Source organism: Chelonoidis abingdonii, chromosome 26 (genome assembly GCF_003597395.2).
Source record: "Chelonoidis abingdonii isolate Lonesome George chromosome 26, CheloAbing_2.0, whole genome shotgun sequence".
Taxonomy (NCBI): Eukaryota; Metazoa; Chordata; order Testudines; family Testudinidae; genus Chelonoidis; species Chelonoidis abingdonii.
Window position 1 is genome coordinate 17,484,930 of NC_133794.1, and position 21,151 is coordinate 17,506,080.

Genomic DNA, 21,151 nt, shown 5'->3' on the forward strand with positions numbered 1-21,151 from the left:
GGGGCAGGGGTCCGGGGATGGGGCAATCAGCGGCCGCAGGCCGGGATCCAAAGGGCTTTGGGCTGCCCGCAGCCGCAGGGAGCCCTGAGCCCTTTAAATCCCAGCCGCGGCTGGGAATCGCTGCGGGCAGCCCGGAGCCCTTTGACTCCCGGCTGCGGCTGGGATTTAAAGGGCTCTGGGCTCCCCTCTGCTGCGGGCAGCACAGAGGCCTTTGATTCCCTGCCGCGGCTGGGATTCAAAGGGCTCTGGGCTGCCCGCAAAGCGCCGTGTGCGGGGGTTTTAGAATCCCCCTGCGGGCCACACAGTGAGGCTCCGCAGGCCGCATGTTGTGCAGGCCTGAGCTAGATTATCGATTCAGACAGGATCATTGTGAGCACCTTGTCTGATCTGCATAACACAGGCCACAGGACTTCCCTGAATTAACTCCTGTTGGAATTGAAGCAAATCATTTAGAAAAACCTCCCATCTCAATTTAAACAGCGTCAGTGATGAAGAATCCACCACGACGCTTGGTGAATTGTTCCAATAGCTAATTACATCCCAGTTCAAAATCTGCCCTTTTTTCCCAGTCTGAATGTTTCTAGTTTCAGCTTCCAGCCACTGGCTCTCCTTAGACCTTTGTCTGCTAGCGGGACTAGCTCATTATTCCCCTAGGTACTTCGAGACAGGGATCACGGCACCCCTTAACCTTTGCTTTAAGAAGTTCCTTGCGTCTCAGCATAAGGCAGGTTTCCCCCACATTTACTCATTCTCACGGCAACTCTCTGCCCATCCCCAATTTTTCACCTTCCTTCTCAAATTGTGGGCACCAGACCTGGCCCTGGCATTCCAGCAGCTGTCGCCCCCCCCAGCCCCCACCAGACACAGCAATAAAATAACCTCTCCACTGCTGCTTGGGATGCCCGTTTATCCATCGACTACGTGCCACCTCCTCATTTCAGCACCGACACTCGTCCCTTTGGGCTTTCAACTCCAGGCGAGTTCAGGTACCATTTATGGCAGTCGCCGACACCCCCCCGCAAGCCACATCCCTGAACTCCTTGGGCCTCCAGGGAGAAGAACAGCTCCCGGCTCATCACAGCAACGACAACTGTCCCCTAGAGCTGAACAGCCCACATGCCAGTCTGATTTTTTTTATAAACTTTATTGGTAATTGTTTCAAATACGTTTACAACAAAGCACACTGTTAACGAGGAAGTGGAGGCTGGGGGTGCGGGGGTTGTTTTGTTTTTTTCCAGCGAAACAAGTGTTGTCGGAGGACACAGACGTGATTCCCAGGGCGGGGTGGATGATATCCTCACCCTCTAGATGGGACTCTCAAGCTTCTTTGTGGAAAAGGGGGATTTTGGGGGGAGGCCTAGCCACAGGGCTGTATAGATATAATTTATCTATGAAACCAAAATCCAACCCCCTACCCACGTGTGCCCTTCTTGGGGTTGCCGCTGGTCCTAGAACTCAGCAAACTCCTTGGCGCACTTCTCAGTGGTTGAGACTCGGATCTCCTCCTCCTCATAGTCGTCAAAGTTACTCGTGTCACCAGGGCCTTTGCACTTTGGTACAAATGGAGCTTCCACCTGCAAAGGGAGGGGAGGGGGAGGTTGGGGACCCCCAGCACTCTTAAGCAATACAGGAACAGGCCCCTTAGCAACCAGATGAGGGATGCAGAATCAGCACCTCCTCAAGCCCCCTTTTATCTACCCAGAACTCCCTCCTCTCACTTTGCAGTCAGGGAAGGGGAGGGGGTCATGAGCCCCTTGGATTCCCCACTTGCACCATCAGTAAGGTTTTAATCAGGACCTTCAGCACAGCCCTCTCCCACCTGAGCTAGAGGAATAACGTCATTAGCTGGCAGCAGCAGTAGTAGGCTATTATCCTCAGGGGGTGAGGACAGGACCATGCTTTTGCCACCGTTACAAACAGGTGACTGAGGGCTCCCTACTTTAAACCAATGCTGGGTGAGCATATCTCCCCATAGTGGTTGGACCCAGCCACAACACCCTGCTACAGAGTCCCAGTAATCAATGCGCTCCTAGAGGCCTGGGCACTGATGATCCCAGGTTCAGTTCCTGCTGACGGAGGCTGCACACATGTGGAAGTTACCCAGGCTCTCCTCTGCCCGCAGCCACCCACCACTGCCCTCCTACCTTCCTCTGGTAGATGGCGATCCAGTCAGTGGTAGCAAACCATTTGTGGTTCTTAATGTCGTTGACCCCGTTCTTGAGGTTACCAAAGCGTTTGGTGAGGTCCACCTGCAGCAGGTTCCGGAGCAGGTCCTTCAGGTCTGAGCTGAAGTGAGATGGGAACCGGACCTGGGGTGTGGAGGAGAGACAGAGATCTGGCTTTTACCTGCCCTGTCCTCGTGGCTAGATTCATAGATACACCTAATACTGTACAGGCCCTAGCACAGAGGCATCCTGGGCTACGCCTGGCTGCTGAGGCACTACTGTAATACATCTGGTAATGTACAGCCCCTAGCACAGGGGGTCCTAGGCACTACCATAATACACCTAATATGTACAGCCCCTAGCACAGGGGGGTCCTGATCCATGACGGGGGCTTCTGGCACTATCGTAATACACCTAATATAACAAGCCCTTTAAAAACACTCCAGGACAATGAGTGGATGAGAAGTGGGGGCGCTACTGAGGACTGACACAGAAGCTGAAATGGTTAATTAGCAGCTGCCCCCCAGCTCTTATTGAGCGTTTTTCCTCCACAGATCTCAAAGCAGGGCTGCCGCATCACTATCTTCATTTTACATAACGGGAAACTGAGGCACGGGGAGACATGACTTGCCCAAGGTCACTCAGCAGGTAGGAGAACCGGGAACAGAACCCAGGCCTGTTGAGTTCCCCACTAGGTTTAAAGCTGACCGTGTCCGACACGAGTGCTTGGAGATCCTTGGCGAAAAGGCATTGGGGTGGGGAGAGGAATATTTTGGGCTCTTGGTTACTATGGCGATGAGTGCTCTACCAGTGCCTGGAGATGACTGATGTGTTTAAGGAATGTTTAGTCTTGCAACGTAGCAGGGTTTTGGAGGGCTTTGCAACTCACAACAGTGTCTAAGAAAACTGTTCCAGGAGTCCCCATGAGACGGGAAATAGAGTTATGTGGTGAGGGAGGGTCCACATGTGGGGGACACAAGGGGGGCGATGTTCATGCATTGGAGAACAGGGGTACGTGGCAAGGGAGGGTCTATATTTTGGGATGCAGGGGGAATGGGGTACATGACAGGGAGGATGCCCATGTATTGGGGATTGGGGGAGCATGGGAGGGCATGAGCATGTCAGGGGCGCAGCATGTGAGCATCACTCTGATCAGTGGCTGAGACTTGGCATCCCTCTTTAGCTGGGGAACCTCCTCTACCCCAAAAATAAAAATCACACAAGTGTCCCCTCCCGCAGCCCAAATACCTTGCCAGAAACAATCTTCTCATAGATCTGAATGGGCTGGTCTGCGAAGAACGGGGGGTAACCAGCCGCCATCTCATAGATGAGGATGCCAAGGGCCCACCAGTCCACAGCCTTGTTATAACCCTGCCCGTGGAAAGCAGGCCCCAAGGTTATGCACCGAACATTTGGGGGATGGGGGGAACCACGTGGTGGCCAGAGATCAGCTACAGATCAGGCAGCGGACAGGCCCTTCCCAGCTCACCTTGCTGAGGATGATTTCGGGGGCCAGGTATTCCGGGGTCCCACACAGAGTCCAGGTTCGGCTTTTCACCCGCTTGGCAAAACCAAAATCCGTCACCTGGACCCAAAGCACAGAAAGGGGAGAAGCTGGATCAGCCAGGAGGCTGTGACAGCAAGAGGGGAATAGGGGGAGCAGATGATTGATGTATTTTGGCCATGTTACATTTCTGGGGGTGTCTTGGCTTTGGGAAGGGGATGGCAGCAGACAGAGACTTGGGCAGGGAGGATGATCACCGCAGGGAACCAGCAACCAGCGCTGGGATGGGGAAGGGAAGAGGAGGGGCAGCCTCACCTCTACGTAACCCTGCTCGTCTAGCAGGAGATTCTCTGGCTTCAGGTCTCGGTAGATGAGATCCAGCGAGTGCAGATACTCAAAGGTCAAGACGATCTGAGCAGCATAGAATCGGGCGTGAGGTTCACTGCAATGAGGTGGGAGGAGAACATGGGCATCCTGGGCCAGATCTGCCCTCTCTCAGCCAGCCCAGCACCCTCGGCCCCCAGCCGCCCCCACCTTCACCTTCCTTATAGATCCCTGACACCATCTACCCTGGAAACCCCAGGCAAGATGCCCCAACTCTTCTAGGTCTGGTGGCGCCATCCAGTGGCATAAAAAGGTGGAGGGAACGGGGGAGCAATAAATAAAAAGGCGCCACCCACTGCGGCGCTTTTACTCACCCAGAGGCGCTCCAGGTCCTTGGCAGCAGACCCTTCACTCGCTCCAGGTGTCCCGCCACTGAAATGCCACCGAAGATCTGGAGCGAGTGAAGGTCCCGCCGCCGAAGACCCGGAGCGCCCTCGGGTGAGTAAAATAAAAGCGCTGCAGCGGGTGGTGCCTTTTTTTTTTTCACACTCCCCAGGTGAGTACGAAGTCACCAGGAAATTGACAAGGTGCCACTTGTGCACAGTGGGGGAGTGGTCACTCCCCGGGCTCCCCTCCTAGCTACGCTACTGGCCCCATCTGGCTAGCCAGACCAGTAGCCCTAGAACACACATCTCACCCATCATTGCTAGACCCCTGACTCCATCCAGCCTGGCAACCCAGGGCAAGCCCCTCCCAGACCAGCATCTCTCCCCTAGCCCCAACACTTATTCCCATGGACCCCCAGCTCCATCCCGCCTGGTCCCATCTAGTCCTGGCATCCCTGGCCACTGACTGTGGCTAGTGCTGGCAGAAGACCTCAGCAGCCCTCCCCATGGGGAATCCCTTCCTGACCAGCCCAGCTGGGGATCAGGTCACTCCCTGCAGCATGAGGATCAAAGCCAGCATCGCTGCAGATGCTGCTAATGCATAAAAGATCTACTTCTCTACTGAACTAAATCACAAATTTACAGTGGTGGAAACTGTGGCTCAGAGTGATTCTCCCCTCTTCCCACAAGGAGTGAATGGCAGAGGCAGGAATAGGATGCAGGAGTCCCGACTCCCAGTCCCTCTGCTCTAAGGGCTAGATCCAACTGTCCTGCCTGAGCCAGGGATACATCCCAGGAGTCTAACCATCGCCCAGCTCTAACCATTAGGGACACTGGCCCCAATGCTCACCTGAACCTCCCGATCCGCCGTAGGTGGGAGAACATCTCCCCGCCCGGGATGTATTCCATCACCATGTACAGATTGGAGTTATCCTAGAAGGGAATATACTCACTAATGAGAGGGCACAAGCTTTATTTGCTTGGAGTATTTAGTGCCAGAGCCCTAGAAAATCCAACCCCTCCTCACATCTCTGGTCTAGGGGCAGGGACAGGCAGGCCCATGAGGGATTTCCCAGCTGTGATGTCTACGATCAAAGGGGAAACCCAACCTGCTGCCAGGTCGGACACCCCAAAGGAGCAGAAGCAGGAAGTGAAACTTCTCAAAAGCAGAGTGTGAAATTGACTAGGCTGGCTTCATCCTCCCTCCCGGCTGCAAAGTCAAAGAGCAGCCTCCAAACTAACCGTGCTGAGTCCAACAAAGCCATTCCACTAGGGACACCCTATCCAGCTCAGTGGTGAGAACATAAGCACTAAGCACCCACACACACGCCAGCGGAGACAACTGCCCCTGCCTCAAGCCCAGGGTCAATTTCCAGCTAGCCCTGGAGAGAGGGTCCAGGCGGGGCATGGGCTGAGGTGTACGGTCGGAGGCCTCTTTCTGCAGCCAGATGAGGAGAGCAGAAGCCAAGAAACAGAACATCACATCCTCACATTCCACCTAAATGATATCAGAACAGTGTAATACCGGGCTGGTAAGAAGGCTCCTGCCCTAATAGTGCCCAGCATCACCAGGCAAAGAAACAGATCTTAGGATGCTCAAAGGAGTCATTTAGCAGCAGTGTGGGTGTGAAATCTCTACTTCTTGATTGTTTTCCTTTGCTGGTCCCTACTTCTCTATTGTTTATCTGTCTGGGTCTTTGATTGTTTCTGTTACATAACTAATTTTGCCAGGTGCACATCAACACAGGTCATGGTGTACGCTGGGTAAAGAATTGTTTCACACTATGTTCCGATTGGTCAGACAATTATTTTGTAATACTTCTGTAAAATGACTGGTTAAGATAGAGTTAAGCAGGACTCAAGTTTCACTATATAAACTGGGGTTCAAAAGGAAGTTCTGGGGAACCAACTCCAGCGTGCAACCCAGCATCAGCACTGCCAGATCTCAACACCCTGCCAATGACTCTAGCTTCTGCATGGTGTCCCAGGACGACCTGATCCTGACTGGCCAGCAGGGAAAGTTCGTCTGTCTTATTGGGAGTGATGGACATTGTATGAGTAGCATGTGTATTCTGTTCTGGTAACTGTGATGAAGTGGGGGGTTTTCTTGGTTTTTTCAGTGGTTTGCATGCAGACGGGGTGGGACACAGTTTCCCTGGGTGTTACTGGTTTAACGAGGTGAGAGGAGAGGGAGTTTGTTGTTACAGAGGACCGGGGACGGAATTTGGGACCCCGGCCAATGGCCTAGAGAATGGATACCCAAGCAACTGGTGACCTGATGACCAGGAGGCCCAGCTTGGGAGTCACAGCTGGTTCTGGCCAGTGGGAAGACAATGGGCTGTGAAGAGAGGACCCTGGTGACCTGAACAGGTGGTTCCAGGCAGAGGCAGAAGAGAGGAGAGGCAGCCCAGGTGACCCTATTTACCTCGACAGAAGACAAATGACAGAGGTGAGGCTTGGGGGAGGTGATATCATCTGCCCAGCTGGGAAGCAGGGGGGCTCTGGGCTGGATAGAGAGAGCAGGGAGAGCCCACCTGGATGTGCTGTGCTGAGGAAGGCCAGGCCTGAGGGCCCTGAGAGTTTCCTATGCTGTGTTCAGATGCTCCTGTTTTACGCTGGCAGAGAGTCTCTCCAGTCTAGAGAACAGCATTGCATTGTTTCCTCTGGGAGTGGGGGCCCCAAGAAAACGACTCTGCCAGCACTGCTTGCTACTAACATGCCCATCACCCTAGCCTCCAGGCTCCCGCAGGGGCTGAGATTTATCCTGCAGCCTCCTCTGAGCTGACAACTCTTCTTTGCTACAATCCACTAACCTCAGGCTGACAGAAGAGGAGACAGGTCTCCCTTCAGAGCCAGCCCCTCTTTAATTAGGCCAGCCACAGGGGATGCTGTGAGGCTCAAAGGCACAACTATCTTTGCTCTCCCCTTTTCACACAGGGTGTAGCTCGCAGGCCCCAAAATCCAGGTTCAGAGAAGAGGGTCCAAGCCCCATTGCTGGGGCGTGAATTTTAGCTTTCACAGAAACTCCCATCAGGAGAAAATGATCCCACTTGGTGGTTTCAAAGTCTCCACAGAGCCAACTGTGTGTGAAGTTAGGACTTCCTCTGAGACTCCCCTGCAAGCTAGACCTCATGCTCTAGGGCAGGGGTCGGCAACCTTTCAGAAGTGCTGTGCCGAGTCTTCATTTATTCATTCTAATTTAAGGTTTCGCGTGCTAGTAATACATTTTAACATTTTCAGAAGGTCTCTTTCGATAAATCTATAATATATAACTAAACTATTGCTGTATGTAAAGTAAATAAGGTTTTTAAAATTTTTAAGAAGCTTCATTTAAAATTAAATTAAAATGCAGAGTCTCCTGGACTGGTGGCCAAGACCTGGGCAGTGTGAGAGCCACTGAAAATCAGCTCAAGTGCTGCCTTTGGCACCCATGCCATAGGTTGCCTATCCCTGTCCTAGGGTCAGTGCAAGGGAGCTGAAAACTGAAACTGACTAGGAATGAAAGCAAAACTGACCCAGCGGGAGTACCACTGTTCAAAACCTGGAATCAAAAGCAGAACAGAAGAGACCGAAAAAGTGTGTGGCAGGGCAGGGGTAAAACCCCTTGACTGCCCTGCTAAAATGCTGGCTAAGCCCTGCCTTTGGGCAGAGAGGCCAGGGGCAGAGGTGCAAAGCAGCCAGCAGGGAGCCCAGCTGCCAGCCCTAACCAGGGCTGGCTCACTGCAATAGACTGAGCTAAGCAGTGACAGCTGGGCTGAAGGCTGGGAGGGATATAAAAGCCCTGAACCAAACTCACTCAGAAGGCTAACCTGGGAGGGGACAGGAGGCTACAGTGCTGTCTCCTCACTACAGGAAGGGTGCCTCAAGAGCCAACAGACCCTGGAAAGGGAATAACTGTTGGGGGATAAAGGGGACTGCACGGTGGCACTGTAAAATAAAGCACAAGGGTGAAACACCAGAAGAAGGTGTGAGGACCAGCCTGGGCACAGGGTGAGAAGGCAGAAACCCGTGTGGACACTGTGACAAAGGGGAATGATCCAAACTGATTTTTTTCTTAGCTCCAAACCTGATCCCAGACCTCAAGCCAGGAATGTTAGTTCTCAGGATAGAAAAGATGCAGACTGTGCCCTTCCACCTTTCAGCATAGCTTTGGTTTTAAATAGGAAACGAATCAAGGGAATTGTGGGAGCTGGGGGGGAGACAGCCCAGGGCCGGTCTGGCAAGTGAAGGACACCTACCTTGAAAGAATACTCTAGTTTGATGAGTAATGGAAAGTTGATGGCCTGGAGGATCCGTTTCTCATTGAGGGTGTGCTCAATTTGTTTGAGCTTCACTACCTGGGAGAAAAAAGGAAATAGCAACATCAGATCTTCCTCTGCTGGTGCAGCACCCCCTGTGCCTCCCACACACTCCCCTCTCCTGCATCCCCATGCAGGATTCAGCTCCAAATCCTTCCCCCGCACTGGGGATTCAACAGCCCCAGGCCAGATCTCCATGGCAGCCCCCGGCGCCTCACCTTCTGTTTCTCCAGGACCTTCATGGCATAATAATTCCCGGACTCCTTGTGTTTCACCAGCAATACCCTCCCAAATGAGCCTGTGCCCAGGGTCTTGATTCGCTCAAACTGATCCAAGGTGGCCGTGTTCTGGAAGGGGAAAAACAAATCTGATGGAGGGGCAGACTGGTCCTGGGGGCATCAGGAAGGAACCTGCCCGGGACAGTAGGATTTGCACTGCAAGACTGGAGGGGTCTTTAATGACCATGAGGCAGTCAGAGCTTCAGTTTTTATAGTTCACCAGAAAGGTAGTCCCTCCAGTGTCAGCACTGACTCTGAGGGGAGAGCGCCCCCTACTGAGCCCCCCACTCTCTGCAGCACAGCACCCCCTAGCACCGCATTGGGGTTGTTCTTGAGAACATTGATATGAAGAATTGCCCTGTCAACACTGGTTCTCCACTTGGGAGGTACTCCCTTCTCTTCATGTGTCATTATATAATGCCTGCATCTGTAACTTTCACTCCATGCATCTGAAGAAGTGAGGTTTTTATTACCCACAAAAGCTTATGCCCAAATAAATCTGTTAGTCTTTAAGGTGCCACCGGACGCCATGTTGTTTTTGTGAATACAGACTAACATGGCTACTCCTGATAATTGATAGGAAGAAGTTTTCACATTTCACCACCAGAGGGCACCAAAGGAAACCACTACCTTTAGAATGAGACACAGACAAGGGATTCCCTGCTCCCTGGGCAGAACCAAACTCCAGTTCCAGACAGGTGACCCGCCCAGCTCCATTCAGTGGGGGCTGGTGGGTTAGAGGTGGGGGAGTGGCTGGGAGTCAGGACTGCTGGGTTCTATCCCTCAGTCTGTGAGGAGAGGGAGTGAAGTGTAGTGGTCAGAGGGCAGGAGACTAGGAGTCAAAAGATCCCTTCCTAGTTCTGCCACCAACTTCCTATACCCTTGACCAAGTCCCTTTCCCCTCTGGGCCTCAGTTTCCCCATCTGTGCCATGGAGTTAATGACACAGCGTGTGCAGGAGGACTAGCAAAGTGACAGTGCTGCAGAGGGACCAGCAGTTCTGCCTCAGGAATTACCCAGAACCACCCCAGGGGAGATTTCCTGTGGGGACAGACCCAGGGCTGATCCCAAAAGCTTTTCCGGCACCTCCAAACTGAGGCACTGCACCCAAGCACAGGGCAGCAAATGGAAGCCCTTTGAACACGGTCCCTGTTAGCACAACCCCCCTGGGAGCCAATCTGGGGCTGGGCTGGATGACCATGCTGGAGCCTTGGGAGGAGGATGGGGGAGGAGGAGACAGGCTGGATCAGGAGGAGTCCCACATGCTTAGTGTCCCCCTCCCCCAGAAGAGAGGAGTTGAACCTCCATTGCTCTTGGCCCTCCAGTTACCAGAGGGCAGATTGGGGGATTGGAGCGGGGTGGAAGAAGAGCACTCCGTCCTGCTCCCCAGGAACAAAAATAACCCCAGACCCTCACTGGAGGCTGTTTGGCAAGGGGGCTTAGTGATGGGGAAAGAGATCCAGGGGGTGATTGCAGAGTAATCAGCCTGGGGCTCAAGAGGCCTTGCTTCTGGGGTGGGGGTGGGGGGAGATCTGAGATGGGGACCAGTACCTGGGAGGGGTTCTCCCATTTCTTCAGGAAGTCTTCTTTGGCTTTGGCTAGGAACTCCTTCACTGTAAGGGAGACATAAAGGGAGCAGCGTAAGGAGTCAGGAGGAGTGGGACACCCAGCCTGGTGGACAGAGCTTCGCTTTCAGCATGCAGTCAAAAAATGGGGTGGGCATTTTAAGCATATCAGTGGCATGGCGGTGCCTGATTGACCACAAAGGGCAGCTCAGCTGGGGATTAACTAGAGAAAGGTCCATGCTGGGGCTCTCCCGCAACACCCTTACCCCCGGGGCATGCCCCTGGACACACCAAACAGTGCCGTCAGGGAGGGCTAATGAGGCCCCAGTGCCTACCAAAGGGGGGGCACTTGTGCCTCAACACCCCTTCCCGCCGAACATGCCACTCAGGGGTGCCTGTTCCACATCCCACAACACACAACCGGCACCTCACAAGGAGACACTCATACAACCCTCCAGTCAAATGACATTAAGAGGTGTGGATCACGTTGCCCTAATGGGAGGATACGAGATCTACTACTGCTGCCAGAAAAATGGGTGAAGGAGGAGGAGTTTCCCCCTTAGCTCAAAGAGCAGATGCCTGGGTGTAGCCTTCTCTCAACCATGCAGACAGCATGCATCAATGACACGCCCAGTCCACAAGGGGATGCTACCCCCGCCCCCCACAGTAAGCAGTCGTGAAAGTCACAAAACCCAGTTGCCCACAAAATGACCAGCTGCAGCCTCCACAGCATCAGCCTGGGAACAGCAAGTGCCCTGCTCTCTGGAACCCAACCAGGTGATCCTTCCTTTGCCAGCCGGGCTCCTGCTCCTTGCTGCCAGATCCCAGAAGCATGGGAGGAGGGATGGGGACTGGAGCAATCTGCAGCATCTGGAGGGATATTTGGTACCGAAAGCCCCTTGTATCTTCACTGCCTCTTGCTGCTCCCGATAGGGACAAGTTCTGCAGCTCTTAATAGTGCAAGAGATGCCCACGGGATTTGAATGGCTGCAACAGCGAGGCCAGGCACAGAGCAGCAGCAGGGGGTGGCTTTGAACCCAGAGCTCACCCTTCCCCCACCATCATAGGCAAGTGTCCCCCACACCAGTGGTATATAAAGTTAATTGCCTCCCCCGGGGATCACTGGTGCTCATATGCCAGATCTGGGTGCTGCAGTTCTTGGGGTCACGGAAGTACAATGCAGGAGTTAACTTCCTGCTGCCCCACTCTCACCACTACAACCCAGTCCCTTCCCAGGAGCCCTAGCTCCCAGCCCCCCACTTGAATCACTAAATAGCAACACTTCTGTGGAAACCTGGCACCACCACGCTCCAGTCCTGTCCCTGCCGGAAGGAAAGGGCTGAGAAATAGGCCAGGCGAGGGCCTGAAATGCACCAGCAAAGCAGGACAATATCCTACAGATGGGACTGATTCACTGCCGGAGGGAAAGAGACCAAGATTACGGAGGTTCCCCTGATCCCACAGGATAAGACAGGGAGCCCTGAAATGGTTCTGGGGATCAGCTATTTGCTGGCTACTTACCCCCGCCCACACCCCATTCACCCTCTTGTCCCCACAGCCCTTGCATGGACACAGGACAGATAAGACAATTTCCTGCACTATCCTGGCCAGACCTTACAGAACTAAGTTTAAGTAGCTTAGGAGTTCATTGCATTACAAAGGCAGGTGGTTATGTTTTATTGTGGGGCTGTATGTGACGTCTACAATGGAAACCCAGGGAAGGGTTATGGGCTTTGAGGGACCATCTGAAACTATGGGGCCTTTTAAAGTTAAGTAAGTTTCCCAGAAAATCTCTAGGGGGAGGGATGTGCAAATGTAATGCCTCTGGTTATGCAAAACCTCAGCTACTGGAAGCTGCTCCCCAAGGAGAAACCCACTGCCTGTGAGTTACCTGGCTGGAAGCGGGATGATCTTTGGAAAGCTTATTAGCAGGCGCGTTGGTTCTTTGCTGGGTTTTAAGAGGGTTTCACTGCAATGCTTTTGCCTTAAGACTCCATGTGCTTGCTAACAGCTGTGTGGTACCTCATACCCGCGGGAGGCTGGGCTGTTTGTAGCCTCTGAGGAAGGAGGGCAAAGCAGGCCGGCTGAGGGGGTCTGACTTGCTGGGGAACTCACAGTGTATGCAGGGAGCTGTGCAGCCTGGAAATCCCCCGGGCAGGGGGGAGAGAGACACAGGTCTCCACCTAAGAGAGGTGATGACTGGGAGCCAGAAGCCTAAGTAGCTTCCCTGGCTGGACCATGAGGGGGAAACACAGGTGCAGTTGTCCTGACCTGCGACACCCCCCCCCCCCACACTGTTCTTCCCTGGCAGCATCCACACCGCTCAATGCCTTGGGAGGGGAGATCAGCCATTCTGCCTTTTTCTGGCAGTCAAGGAAGACTTGTGAGGCTCTGCTAATCAATCACATGAACTGGGGGCAGCCCCAGGCAGAGATGGAGCAATCGTCTTTGCACCACCTGCCTCTAATTCACTTGGCCCAACACCAATAATTTGTTCCCTTTTTGGGCCTGTCTCACCTTAGAGTTTTGTTCTTTCTCTTCAAGGCCCTGGGCCCAGAAGCCCTAGAGCCGAAAGCTCTGGGATGGGGATTGTGGCTGACAGCCCCACTCCTCCAGTCCCATGGCACTTTCTACCACTCAGGTGAAGCTCGTCTGGGAGAGAGACGACAGAGATTCTTTGGGGGCCCGTCCAAGACGGTGGAACTGCCTGCGACAGAATCTAAGGATCATCTTGAACTTCCCCATCTCCAGCTGCTAGTCCTATGTGCCCTCCTCTGACCAGCCTTCTCCACTATAAACACAGCACAGCACAGGCATATAAAAACAGACCCTGCCCTGCCACCACAGGGTACGAGTGACGAAAGTGACCCATATCCTATAGGGCAGAACAGGGCCCGGGGCGGGGGAGTAGCCAGCACCCCCTAGAGGGGAAAGACCCTGTGTCCTCTTATGTGTCCCATTCCCTGCCCCGCCAGGACCTTCACCTCTGCCCTGGCTCACCTCCGGCCTCCATCTTGCTGCCTCAGCCTGTGGCCTCCTCTGCGCTCGGCCTACGGCTCCTCGGCAGGGCCAATCCACCCGGGCCCTGTGCCTGCCACTGCAGGGGGCGAGAGGCACTCGCTCTGAGCCAGGGTCCCCTGCACTCTGCCAAGCGTGGGGCAGACTGACCCCACCAGGGAGCCGTAGCTGGGGACGAGGGGGGGGGCCACCCAGGATCTGAGCCCTCTGGGACTCCATAGACGGGCGTGGGCAGGCCAGGGGAGCCAGTAGGGGGTGGGGTAAGGGCTTGGCCCATGGGGGCTGGAGGGCCCAGGGCAGGGGATGTGCCCCTGCACAGGGCTGGGAGGGCGACAGATTTAAAGCAGAGGAAAATCAGAGCGATACGGGGGGGCAAGCAGACACCCCTTGGAAGCCACACAAACCTCACAGGCTGCAGTTCTGGGCAGGGGCAGCATGTGACATAAAAAAATCCTTTCCCCTCCCCTCCAGATGGTGTGTTTGTGTTTGTCCTACCCACGGACAGGCCATTGCTGTCAGAGAGACGGCAGCAGCAATCTCATGTGATGCGGGTTTGCCAGAGGGCAAACGCTGCTCTGTGCCTCGGGAAGATCAGTGCAAGGCTGGCATTCTTCCCTTGCCTTTCAAACAAACTCCCTCCAAGAACCAAGTGTTTCACCCAAGCCGGGCGATTTCTCTCTCTAGCATCCACCTACCCCTCAAGTTTTATTTAACCAGATCTTTTGCGTCACAGAGGGAGGCTAGTGCTATGGTTAGAGCGCTAGCCTGAGACTTGGGATATCCTGGCTTAATTCCCTGCTCTGCCCCAGACTAGCCTTGGGCAAGTCACTTAGTCCGTGCCTCAAATTTTCCCATGCTACAGAGGCGGATGATAGCACTACCTTGCCTCACCAGGAGGGCTTGGAGGATAAATATATTACCAGTTGTGAGGTGCTCGGATACTATAATAACCGGAGCCAGATACAGACCTTAGACAGAAAGATAATGCACTTCTTTTATGGTCCATACCTTTTTATCCCCTCATTTCTTGTTCAACAGCATTAAAGAAAAAGCAGCTCAGCAGCTCTTATTCATTTTAAAATCATTAATTTTATCTGCCTATCCATCAACGAGACTTAATGCACCTCTGCTACTTACCTATTTTACTCCTGAGGTCTGCAAAAGCCCCTTTTTCCCTTAACCCTTTTTGTGATTTTCTGCTCCGGCTGCCTCTCCAGAGATCTTCTCAACCTTTCCTCATCACCCAAGAGTCAGAGTTGAACCCTGGTGTGATTCCATTCTGCCTCCCTGAAATACCCACCACAATTCAACTGGGATTTCTTCATCTTCACTTCTTGTCCTAAATTCCTAGGCCCACTCCCTCCCATCCCCTGTTATACTGTAACTGCTACAGAGGATGCAGGTCAGCAATTCACAGTGAGGACGCAAGAGGGTGCAGGGGGAAGGTGCAGTGCAGGCAAAGGGGAGGGATTGCTGGTTTGATCCCTCCTGGGACTCACTCAGGCCTGTCCCAAGAGGTCAGAGGCCCTGGTGCCCAATGCCAGCAATCACCTCAAGGCTCACACAGACTCTGATTCATCCCAGCAGAGCCAGAGTAGGGTGGGCAGCCGTTTACATACTAATCCCACACCACATCCAGGGGGCAGATTGTCCAATTGCCACCCCAGGCAGAGCGACTCCCAGTTCAGCCGCACCCTCAGGCAGCCAAAAGGAAGGAGACTAGCACCCACTGCCCTTGCACTGTTGCTCAATGCAAGCATCTTTGATCTATGCCCAATATGTCCCAGTTTGCCAAGCTGAAAGCAACTGCTCCAAGATGCGGAGAGCTTAGACCAGGGGTAGGCAACCTATCGCACACGTGCCAAATGCGGCACACAAGCTGATTTTCAGCGGCACTCACACTGCCTGGGTCCTGGCCACCAGTCCAGGGAGCTCTGAATTTTAATTTAATTTTAAATGGAGCTTCTTAAACATTTTAAAAACCTTATTTACTTTACATACAACAATAGTTTAGTTATATATTATAGACTTATACAAAGAGACCTTCTAAAGTAAAATGTATTACTGGCACGCGAAACCTTAAATTAGAGTGAGTAAATGAAGACTTGGCACACCACGTCTGAAAGGTTGCTGTCTCGTGGCTTAGATACTACTCAGGGCTGGTCTTCACTGCACAGTTAACTCAGGTGCAGCCCTTAACTCGAGTCGTCTCCAATCTACCCACTAGTCATCTGGCCTGAGATAAGCTATGGGCTACAGCGCGAGACAACTGCTCTGGAGCGTAGACACAGGCCAACCTCCCTCGAGTGCCACTAGTCCTCCAACGGCTTCCCACGATTCCCCTCTCCCCTCCAGGTGGCCAGAGAGAATGGACGAGCTCTCCCACAAGTCACTGGGAAAATCGATCCAGTGACTCAGTTTACTGCAGCTCTATGAGCCACGGGAGGTGCTCCCAGGAGTCCTAGCAACGCACACGAGCGGGGATGCAGAAGCTCGCATGTTTGTCTGCAGTAGGGCCACTCACACTCGAGCTCGGCCAAATGAACGCTGTCGCAGAGACAGTCCCTCGACGGATCTGAGCCAAACCACCCTCCCCATCCTGCCAGCACATAGTCGAGCTGCCAGCCTGGCAGGTTTTCCATTACATACAGATGCCCCATCGAGACCTGTGGATGGTCCCCATTTAATCCCAGAATGGGGACAATGCAGACAGCGCAGACCTCCTCACACCCCAGCCTCTTTCAACATGCATCAAGCCCTGCAAGGATTGCAGACCAGCTCCCCTCGAGGTCCCCAAGGCCTCCCGAAATGTTCCTCAAATGTGCCCAGAACACACTTCACTAGGAAAGAAGCTTCCCTCACACACCCTGCTCAATCATTAATGAAAGGCTCAGATGATCCTAGAAATTAGAGTCTCTTTGAGCCAGATCTGAGCTCCTAAGATCTCCAGCTGATGTTTATACTGTTGCTTATGACCTATAAAGCCCTCCATGGCCTGGAACCAGCCTTCTTGTGTGGTCTTCCCCCACTCCATACTGCCTCAGCTGCTGACAGTAGTGCACCCAAGCTATCAGAAAGGGGGTGGCTGGCAGGGAGTTCTCTTCTACATCACCAAGACTGTGGCACATGCTCCCCATGCCCACTCCAGTGAGCATCTGGAAAAGTGAGAGACATCCCCCATCCCCCCAGATTAGAGTGTCTGGAGAGTGGGGTGGCCACCTCTGAAGTACAAGAAATGGGACACTCGGTATGATCCTGAGCCCATAAAACTGGCCAGTTGGTGCTGCATACTGGACCTATTTCCCAGGACAGCTACTTCAAAAAAGGGGAAAACTTGGACCAGTGGCAACCGCAGCAGGGAGAGGGCTGAGGGTTTGCTTCCCAGATGAAAGGGCAGAAGGGAGCCCCGGGCGGCAGCTGCTGAGCTGAGTTTTGGCTGGACCAATCATGTAACGCTGCCAGGTTTGAAGCTGTAGTATTGATGATGTAGTACGGCCTAGAACCTTGGACAGGTGTCTTTTTAAAATCAAAATATGTAAGGGCAGTGTCAGCCCTGTCCCAGGCACATTTAATAATTAACTTGCAAGAGGAAATGTCCGTCTCCCTGGGGAATCTCTCGGGAGCCAGCCGATGGCAGGAGCATGCGGGAGGTCAGCTCCCTGGGCATCACTCTATGGGTGATCAGGGGGTGAAAGTTCCACTGTGCCAACCCCAGAGGCGAGCCCAACACTGAGGCTCCAGCGGATTTCCCCATTTGTGAGTTTCTGATCCCAAAGCGTCTCCTACAGACTAAGGCCTGCAACCAGCACAGCAAGGCACTCAGTAGGGTAAGCTGCTCTGGGCAGAAAGATATGGCCACGTGGTAGATGCCTGCTGGGTTCACATGATGATGCAGCTGCCAAGAGCTTGTTTGCCATGGGAAGGACCCTGCCAGCCCTGTGGAGACGCCAAGAAGAAGAGCCTGGCGTGATGCAGGGGGCTCTACGCCGCACACAGCAGCATCAGGGAAGGCTGTAGCCATTTCTCAGCTGTGGTGAGCAGTGCTGAATGCAGTGGAGGGAAATTCAGGACTCTTGGGTTCTACCCCAGCTCTAGTGGGACAGAGCAGCGGGGACAAGGAGTCCTGATTCCTGAGTTCTCTTCCAAATCTAGGCAAGTCACTTCAACTTCGTCTCAGTTTCTCCATGTGTAAGCAGAGCCGGTCCTGCCTCATCTTTGAGAAGTTGCTAGGGCCTGAATATACATATCCCGTAGTTCAGGTGTATCCTAGCTTATCACACCATCTATGTTGTTTCCTAATCCAGATAACCAATACAATCATTTCTTTCTTAAGAAATACTTTTCAGGCCTTTCAGCTAGGGCCTGTCTTTCAGAAAATGCTTTACCAATAACATTCTCATAAGGATAATACACTTTTAACACAGACAAATATAAATTAGCTGGATTATCTTGTACATCAGTAATAGTGTCATATGGCAACAAGCTAAAATCATCAATGGGCATGCATTCCTTTAGCAGGGATACCATTATCTTCCTGGGTTAAATTAGGAATGATGGATATTTTAGCTAGCCAACTTAGAATAGTGCGTTTATTACATGGGCCCATATGCTTGCCCATGGCCAGGGCCGGCACTTCCATTTAGGCGACCTAGGCGGTCGTCTAGGGCACCAGGATTTGGGCGGGTGGCATTTTGCCGCCCTTGGCGGCAATTCGGCAGCGGGGGATCCTTCTGTGCTCTGGGTCGACGGTGGCAATTCTGCAGCGGGTCCTTCACTCACTCTGGGACCCGCCACCGAAGTGCCCCAAAGACCGGGAGCATGGAAGGACCCCTGCCTAGGGCACCAAAAACCCTGGCGCTGCTCCTGCCCATGGCTCTTATCTGTTCTAAGGTTAAGGCTTTGCTCTCATGTTTAATTACTGAGGGGACCCTTGTCTATCATACCTGGTGACTGTAGTTACAATAGGGGCTAAAGGAGCATAAGGCAGAGAGTCCCTCTCTCCTTGTTCATAGGTGGCTGAAGGCTTCTTCCCTCCTCCTTCAGAGTATTCTGGTGGTGGGTTACAGTTGAGATCTGACCCATCAGAGGTGGTATGGGTAAAAGCTGCCTGTGGGTTTGACCCAGTAGCAATAACCAAACCTCTAGAGGATTCCAGCTGCCCTTCCTGCAGTTCAGTTCGGCCTTGACATGATTAATAGACCCTTCTTTAACCTTCAGGGTCCCCTTTAGTAGCTGCCAAATGGCTGCTTGTGACTCTTGCAGCTCCTTGGCTTCTGTTTCAGCAGCAGCAGTCTTTGCATGCAGGCTACTGTTCTGGTTGGGAAGCAGCTTTAAATTGGTAACTGCAGCTTCTTCTGCATACTTCTCAGCAGCTTGTGTTTTGCTCTTGCTTAACCATACAATATCAGGGGTGGAAGGGACCTCAGGAGATCATCTAGCCCAAGCCTTTGCGCAAAGCAGGACCAATCCCCAGACAGATTTTTGCCACAGATCCCCTAAGTGGCCCCCTCAAGGATTGAACTCAAAAACCTGAATTTAGCAGGTCAATGCTCAAACCACTGAACTATTCCTCCCCCACCTTAAAGTCAAGTGCGGTATCAGCTGCCCATGGCCAAGCCATAGATCAAGGAACACTTAGGGGCCTTCTTGTTCAGGGCTGGTTTACTGGTGGAATACCACGCGCACAGTGTAGAGAATTTTTCCAAGAAGTCTCTGCCTACAAACGACCCCATTCCCTATGAGTTCTTATTCTTTCCAAATAACTCAATCGCGTACTCCAACAAATGTTTATTAGTCTGCTTTGTCCACCCCTGAAGACTGAATACGCGATCCACAGCACCTAACTGTTGCTTACCCAACCGTAATGAAAAATTAAGGGAAGAGGGGTAGGAACCCCAAAGGAAGCGGATTACCACTCCGGGGTATGACAGAGGCGGTTTCAAAATGGACACGATACAGAACTCTTGGCTTTATCACAGGCCGCAAATGCTTCAGACGGGCAGTAGCTCTGTAAACGCAGGGCCACCTACAAAATGGGCAGAAATCCTCCCAGACTAATTACCGCTTGCCAGAAATGAAATGTGGTATCTCTCCTTGTGTTCACACACAGCCTGCTGTTCTAGCTCCCCCTCCAGCCTCCCCTCAGCTAACAGCCAGGCCTGCTGAGGGGCTGAGCTAGTCTCCATCAGCCCATTTCTTGCATGGGGGAGCTGGGCCCATGTCCCTGCTTGCAGTTGGCTTTGGTGGCGCCGCAGACAAGCAGTGGTGGAGGCTTGATCACCCCTTTAAGGGATAGGGGAGGTCATGGGCTGCTTCCTTGCCCCCCCACCAATCCAGGGCTCAGGGTCCAGGCGAAGTAACCCTGGGTCCATCCAGAGGGGGCGCAGCTAAGCAAGGCTGGCTCAGAGGTGTGGGGAATAGAGCACGGAGCCTTTCTCCTCTAGGGGGCACCTGTATGGCAGGGGGCCAGAATGGGACACAGGAGCCTTTCTCCTCTAGGAGGCACTCGTCTGGTGGGGGGTGGGAACGGGACACAGGGAGCCTTTCTCCCCTAGGGGGCTCTGCTGGTAGAAATTGAATTCTTACCTGCTGCCCCCCATTCTGCAGCTTCAGAGGACCCCTTGCAGCAGTTCATTCCCAGCAGATGGGCCACCATAGTCTCAGATGCAAGTGACTCACATTAGCTCTTTTGGCTGAGGCCTGGTTAGTCACACACAGGCTCAAACGAGCCAGGGATCCTGAACTCTTAAGCTGGGGGTGGGGGGCACCCTTTTGGTGAAACACAGGACCACAGAGCCCAAGGCCCAAACAACTATGTGGAAGAAAGAGCCTTCACACTCAGGTTGGAAGCAGCAAAATCAGAGGCAGCTTCATTCATGCAATTGCAAGGTAAGAATACAGCTGACAGAGAACATCTCTGCCTCAGTTTCTCCGAAATACAAGCAATATCACACAAGCATTTATACTCTTTTGTGGCATGCATTAATTGAAAACATCTGTATTTTGTTTATATTATATCCTGTCTAATCCAGCATCTTCTCACTTTCACTTCTCAAAACATCGTTATCTCAAGGCTAGGTCACACTGACTCTGCGCTGCTGTTTTCCCACTCACATCTGACGTGAGTCCTGCTTCGACAGGTCCCGCGACATTAGGCTAAGACTTAGCTTAACAGTTGCTCTGTTTCTAACCAGTTAAAATGGCTACACTTAAACCCTCTTTCTTTCCTGCTACCACACTCCCCCCAGTTTGTGCTTTTTGTAGCACAACTACCATTCTTACACTTCCAATTTTATTAGACCTTGTATCTCTGTTTCTAGATCAAAAGGTTGAAGATTAGCCCCATACATCTTAGCTGGATAAAACAATAATGCATGATTAGTAGGAACGTGAAAGGTATTTTCATTATTACATTTCTTACAACAACAACATGTCACTATACTAAACAAAAAAGAATACAAGCATTAATGTCCCTATTGTAATAATATGCTGTGGTTGAGTCATTGCCTTAGTTACACAGCACGACATCCTAATTAGCACACAAAGTAGACACTTTATAGGCTGTATGAAAAGCACGTTGTTCAATTTGATGTATATTCTGAAGCACATGGATTT

General features: G+C 52.6%; 1 protein-coding gene across 1 annotated transcript; it reads right to left on the reverse strand.

The window, feature by feature from the left end:
- Positions 1-1,421: 1,421 nt before the first annotated feature.
- LOC116817901 (cAMP-dependent protein kinase catalytic subunit alpha-like) lies at positions 1,422-20,688 on the reverse strand. The gene is made up of 11 exons (XM_032768397.2): positions 20,651-20,688; positions 18,677-18,926; positions 10,506-10,643; positions 8,896-9,024; positions 8,618-8,716; positions 5,230-5,312; positions 3,985-4,111; positions 3,655-3,750; positions 3,414-3,536; positions 2,145-2,309; positions 1,422-1,574 (listed from the first exon to the last, which is right to left on the reverse strand). Exons 1-11 carry the CDS (start codon positions 20,686-20,688, stop codon positions 1,449-1,451), a joined length of 1,374 nt encoding a protein of 457 aa, XP_032624288.2. The 3' UTR covers positions 1,422-1,448.
- Between the last annotated feature and the right edge of the window lie 463 nt (positions 20,689-21,151).

What these genes read in the sequence shown, in the direction of transcription:
- LOC116817901 (XM_032768397.2), bottom strand. Translation starts at nt 20,688, where the DNA reads ATGTCGCGGGACCTGTCGAAGCAGGACTCACGTCAGAT. An exon ending in AAGCAGGACTCACGTCAGAT is followed by an intron (nt 18,927 to 20,650) that starts GTGAGTGGGAAA and finishes TGTATGGTTAAG; the next exon opens with CAAGAGCAAAACACAAGCTG. An exon ending in AACTAGAGTATTCTTTCAAG is followed by an intron (nt 5,313 to 8,617) that starts GTAGGTGTCCTT and finishes ATTCCCTTCTAG; the next exon opens with GATAACTCCAATCTGTACAT.